This window comes from Neomonachus schauinslandi, chromosome 15, assembly GCF_002201575.2.
Source record: "Neomonachus schauinslandi chromosome 15, ASM220157v2, whole genome shotgun sequence".
NCBI lineage: Eukaryota > Metazoa > Chordata > Mammalia > Carnivora > Phocidae > Neomonachus > Neomonachus schauinslandi.
The window spans coordinates 15,941,253-15,947,430 of NC_058417.1; the positions used below are offsets into that span (position 1 = coordinate 15,941,253).

The 6,178-nt window shown below is 53.0% G+C and overlaps 1 protein-coding gene across 1 annotated transcript in view; it reads right to left on the reverse strand.

Annotated features, from left to right (window-relative positions):
* Positions 1-5,844, reverse strand: part of ABR (ABR activator of RhoGEF and GTPase) — a 173,833-nt gene extending 167,989 nt beyond the window's left edge. The window contains exons 1-3 of the mRNA XM_044921865.1: positions 5,530-5,844; positions 5,270-5,463; positions 4,797-5,191 (exon numbers count right to left, since the gene is read on the reverse strand). Coding sequence (XP_044777800.1) covers positions 4,797-5,191; positions 5,270-5,463; positions 5,530-5,844 — 904 coding nt within the window. The remainder of the gene's footprint in view (positions 1-4,796; positions 5,192-5,269; positions 5,464-5,529) is intronic.
* Positions 5,845-6,178: the final 334 nt, after the last annotated feature.

Below are 6,178 nucleotides of genomic sequence, written 5' to 3' on the forward strand. Positions count from 1 at the left end.
TTTTAAAAAAAAAAAAAAAAAAAAAGAGCCTCGTCCTGGCTCATGAGCCCAGCCTTGAGGGTCATAAGCGTGTGATCTTGAGGTTACTTTTAGGTCTCAGGGGCTCTGTCTGGAGAGGGGCAGGAGTAGATGTACTCTATGATCTCTTCCTCTTCTAGACTCTTGAATGTCACTAAGATCCAGATGAACAGTCCTTAGTCATTCATTTCAGGATGTACCAAGTTACCTGATGGAAAGGTGTTTCTTTATCTACCCCAGGAGCCAAAGAGTTAGTGAGAACCATAAAGGCAGGTCACCGACTTTTGCGGTCTTGGGCCTTAACAGAGACCTGGCATGAAGTAAGACCTTGATAAATTCTTGTTGAGTGGAGCAGATGAATGAACAAATGAAGGATTTCAAGGGCCAGCCAAAACAGAGACCACTTGCCCTCCACAGAGCAGAGTTTAAGGCAAGAAGAAAATGCTGCCAATTTAAAATACTAATGATATTTACTTTGTCATCCGAACTACAACCAGAATATCAGATGAATTGTTTGCCAGTCAAGAGGATGCCTGACGCTGAAAAGCCACCTTTGGGCTTTGCTAGAAGAGTGTACTTTGGTGCAAAAGAAGTACAGATGTGGCACAGGGGAGGCCACAGGCTCCAGAAGAGAGGCAGAAGCCCTGAGAAGGAAATGTCGACCAACCTCTATGGCAGGAGGGGTAAGGAAGCATGTCACCACGTGGCCTCCGCATGTGGACATGCAGTTGTGTCTGCCCAAGAGTGCCCTGCTGAAGAGGGGAGATCTAAAATACAGCAGGTGGTCTGCTCCCCTGTGAGGCCAAGTCCACCCAGGAGCCCCATGGGTGGGTAGCAGCCCCGAGGGTTAACCCCAGCAGCAGATGGACAGGGGTCTGCTGGGGACTTCAGCAATGAAGCAAATCATAATAATGCACACAGGGGCGCCTGGGTGGCTCAGTGGATTAAGTGTCTGCCTTCGGCTCAGGTCATGATCCCAGGGTCCTGGGATCGAGCCCCAAGTTGGACTCCCTGCTCAGTGGAGAGCCTGCTTCTCCCTCTCCCTCTCCCTCTGCTGCTCCTGTTGCTTGTGCTCTCTCTCGTGCGCGTGCTCTCTCTCTGTCAAATAAATAAAATCTTTAAAAAAAAAAGATTAAAAAAAAAAGAACTGGCATTCTAACTTATACTCAGGGTTGGCTACTATGGGTAGAAACAGATCCAAATGTGTCTTTGGATGGGAATCTACCTCTCATAAGAGAAAATAGACCTTTTCCAAGGAGGGGGGCATCTCTCCCTCTGGGCCTTTTTATGTGCCTCTCACGTGGCTCTCTCTCCTTAAGACCTCAAGACTGAATGGCCCAATAAAACCCAACCTTCAGTTGAGGATCTCTGAATACAAATAATGGGCATGATTGCCAGTGAAGGAGAAACATGAGGGCCAAGCCAGAAAGAGAGCGTCATGAGCCAAGACTTGGCCCTGGGTCCTGCCCTGCTCCTGGAAGTTTCTAGAAAGAGCCAGAGCCAAGCTAGGAAAACAACACATGCCTCATAGAAAACCAAACCACCTGTGATTCGGAATGGTCTGGGAATGAGAATCTTTGAAGCATCAACTCAAAGAAAATGACCTGTAGTCATGGTTAGTTAACACTGTGGGTACCTACTACGTGTCAAGACGTGTTCAAAGCCCTTTAGAAACAAAATCCCATTTATTACTCCTATCAACGGTATGATGTAAGCAGTGCTTATTAGTCTCATTTTACAGATGAGGAAACCGAGACACAGAAAATTCAAATAACTTCTTCCAAGTTCACATGAGCAGTCTAGCTACAAAGCCCATAGTCTTTACCAGCATTTTCAAACCTTTTTGTCCAATCCACAGCAAGAAATAGATTCTACATCAGGACCCAATATACACTCACACATTTATACATAAATGAAACAAAGTTTTAAAACAGAAAATAGTCACCATTACAAAGGCAACCATTCACTCCCATGTTTTCTCTTCTATTCCATCCTATTAAAAAATATATCACTTGGGCGCCTGGTGGCTCAGTCGGTTAAGCATCTGCCTTCGGCTTAGGTCACAATCTCAGGGTCCTGGGATTGAGCCCTGCATGGGGCTCCCTGCTCAGTAGGGAGTCTACTTCTCCCTCTGCGCCCCCCCCCCCGTTGTGCTTTTTCTCTCTCTCTCAAAAATAAACAAATAAAATCTTTAAAAAAATACATCACTCGGGTGCCTGGGTGGCTCAGTTGGTTAAGCGACTGCCTTCGGCTCAGGTCATGATCCCAGAGTCCTGGGATCGAGTCCCACATCGGGCTCCCGGCTCGGCGGAGAGCCTGCTTCTCCCTCTGACCCTATCCCCTCTCATGCTGTTTCTCTCTCTCTCTCTCTCAAGTAAATAAATAAATAAAATCTTTAAAAAAATACATCACTCAACAAATATTTATGGAATACCTAATATGTGTTAGACACTGTTCTAGGCTTTGGGGCTATGTCAGTGGATGAAAAAGATAAAAATCCTTGCCCTCTTGGACCTTGCATTTTACTGGATAGAGAGTGAATAAGATCAACATGCAAAATTGTAGCATCTGAAGCGGTAATCTGGTGAGTGCTATGGAGAAAAATAAAGCACGATGGCCAAGAGTTGCTGAGGAAAGCCTCTCGATGCTTTCATTCCCCACTACACTGATTTCAGTGGGCTGCCACCCACAGGGTGAAAAGCCCTGCCCTTAGTCCATCCACTCTAGTGACTTTCTGTATGTCTGACGGCTCTTTCTCCAAGACCGTGTGCACATGCACGCATGTACATGATTGGGTGCACATGTGTATACGCGTGTAGGCGTGCACGTACGTGTGTGCATGCAGGTATGCATGTGCATGTCCGCCCCAGCCACTTCCTCATGGGGAGGCTTTGGAGGCAGGGCCCCGACAACAGCTGTCCAGGGGGTTCTATCCACAAGCCTGCCCTGCAGCAGGGTCCCGGAGTGAGGCCTAAAATACAGCCCAGGCACCACTAGCCAAAGCCACAGAAATGCCAGACATGTGACTGGGCCGGAGTCTTTAATCCAGAGGGATGAGAATCTTTTTATCATTGGTCCACCCAGAGCAGGCACCTTTTGTAATTCGTGAGGCCAGAGGGAATGCTAATTCCTAATCTGCATCAAGATGCTCTTTGTGCTAGAATGCCCTTAGGGAGAGAAGAGACGGCGCACAGAAATAAAAATAACTCCCTGGGGAAAATCCAGTGCACTGGGCATACCTGAAGGGGTGATTGATGTGGGTCTCTGGGAAGATGGGATTGGAGCCAGCTCTGAAGCAGCTCTGGGCCACTTGGGTAGCTGCCATTCAGTATTTGGAACTTGGCACTAGAGTGAAATCTTCAGACTCTTCCCTTAAGTTAAAGGGGCACATAAAAATGTTACTAGCATGGGCAGCAAAAGCATTACCTATGGGAAAAGCAGCCAGTCTCTGCTAATGAATAAGTGTAATTGATCACAACAGATGACTTGATGGACCTTCCAAATGTGCTTTTAGCGAAGTGGACAGTTTTTCATTCAAATGCAAACTCACCCAGATAAGATCTAATAATGGAGATTTTGGAACAATCCCAGCATCAGTGATTTCTTTTTTTTTTTTTTTTTTCCTCTTTCACCGAGCAGGAAGGCATCTTAAGTTCCTGATCACGATTTGACCCAGCCAGACATCAATTTATGCTTTCCCTAGGACTGAGGAGATTCTGACGGTTCCAGGGGCAGCAAAGGAGCAGTCACAGGCCATCCTCACATCCCTATCTGTCCTTTCCTCCTCAGCCCCATTCCCACTCCCTGACCTATGAGGAATTGGGTGGCTGGGAGACATGCAGTTCCACGCAGTCATCCATTTATTCAAGAAATATTTACTGAGCACTTACTATGTGCAAGGCACCATACTGACTGCCACAAGGGGATTCAAAGATGGCTAGGACCAGGTCCTGTCCTCAAAATAAAGGGCAGATGTCAGGGGAAACAACAAATGACAGAAGCCCCAAGTGGGGCTCTCAACTCACTTCAACAAGCACTTAATCTTTCTGAGCTTCAGCTTTCTCCTTTGTCAAAGGAAGATACTGCACAAGACATGATCTCTGGGCACCAGGCCAGCTTGAAAACTATGATTCTATGCCCTCCCCTTCCCACTCAGGCTCCTGGAAGCTGACAGATCAGGTGCAGCCTTCTAGGAAGGGGGCAGACAGCAAAGGGAGGGGGCAGTGAGGATTATGTACCTTTCCGAGTGACAGGATGTTTCAGTTTGGCCAGAACGCAAGATAGAGGCCGGGAAAGATGAGGGAGAAGTTCAGAGAATTACGTGCAAGATTTAAACTTTCACATCAAGGAATCTGGGGGAAATGGGGAGCCACTGTACTTTGTGTAGAGAAAGGTACTATCCTGTGGTGCAAAGGAATCTGACCGACCTGTGGAAGATGAGTTGGAGGGAGGGAGGGCGGTGATGTTACCATAGTCAGAGCATAAGGGCTGAGGCCCGAAGTGAAAGATGTCTCCCGTGGCGTAGCCAAGCACACCATTCCATTACCCCCTGGCATCGCCAAACTGCTTATTTTCACAAACTCGCCCAAGGCGACATCATGTTGCACAATCTTTTTTTTTTTTTCCTCTTCCAGTTCCACAAGTGGTTTCAAGCTAAACAGATAAATTTTATCTCCCTCCTTCCCAAGCGCCTGAGGTTAAACAGGACCAACAAGGTGTGCCAGGAAGGGGTGCAGGAAGGGGCCAGGAGCCCCCGGGATGCGCGAGGGTGCGCCTACCTGCAGAGAAGCCGTCCTCGTGGTCCGAGCTGTTGTGGCTGCAGTCACTGCCCCTCTCGGGAGAGCTGTGGCTGGGCGAGTCCCGCTCCGGCACCCGCAGGAACCTCTTGCGCCGCCACGGGGGGAGGTGCTCGCGAGCCCCGCGCCGGGGGTGCTCCTCCGCCGCCAGGGGTGAGGTCCGCCCGTCCTTGGCCTCCGCCTCCAGCTGCTCCAGGTCGCGGCTCCGGAGCTGGGGCCGCCAGCCCCCGGGGATCAGGTGCATCCAGCGATGGGGGCTGCCCGCCCGCGCCGGCTTTTCGGCCTCATCGCGGGCCCCGAGCCGGCAGGGGGCCACGAGTAAGTGGCCGAGGACGAATTTCTCGTTCAAATCCACCATCTCGAAGTCGTGGTCATTGCTGTTGTCCCCATCATCTGCGACCGAGGCGTCCGGCTCTCCCTCCTCCGAGCCCCGCCCCGCTTGGGTCCCAGAGGACGACTCCTCTCCCTGGGCGCTGGGGGCTGTGTCATCGTGGCCGGGGGGCGCGTGGTCCTCCTGGGGCCTTAAGAGGAGGCGAGGCTGCAGCAGCTGCTGGTGGATGGCGGCGGTCAAGCTGCGCACCGCGCCCCTGGCCCCCGCCGGCCCGGGCCAGGTGGGAAGGTCCCGGCACGCGGAGGGAGGAGTCTCGGCCTTCGCGGCCACCCCCGGGGTCGACCCACAGGGGCCTGGGGGGTCTCCGCCGCCGCCCGCGGCGACCTCCTTCTCGCGCGGTGGCGGCGCCCGCTCCCGCCCGGCCGGCGCCGGCTCCTCTCCCCAAGCTCCCGGGCTGTCGCCGTCTCCGCCCTCCAAGCGCCCGCAGCCGAGGTCCCGCTTCTCCCCGGCCAGGGCCGCCTGCAGGTAGGAGACTTTGAACTTCTCCTCAGCCAACACCTGTTGCAGCCGCTTCAGGTTGAGTTTGCAGCGCTCCAGCTCCCGCTCCATGTCCAGCACCGAGTCCAGCCGCATGACTGGCGCCTCCTCCCCGGGGAACGCGGCCTGCCAGTGGCGCTCAAAGTCCTGAGGGTCCCACATGGCGGCCGCCCCTTCGGGCCTCCCGGGCCCGGCTCTGCCGCGCGCCCCGGGCTGGGGTCGCGCCGGGCTTTTCCCGGAAGCCCGCGCTGGCGCAGTCGCCTGCCCTTCACTTCAGCCCCAGAAGAAAATAGGAAAAAAAAATAAAAGTTTTTCCCCTTCCGCCCTTGTGCCTTTTTTTCCCCTTCTTCTGGGTTTCGCCTCCCTGACGTAAGCGGCCACCCGCGGCGGAGGCGGGCGTCTGGGGGCCCTGGGCCCGCCCTGGGCCGGACGCGCCGAGCCGGCGGTCTGCACCTCCTGCCGCCCGACCCGGGCCTCGCGGGCTGGGGGCCGCGGA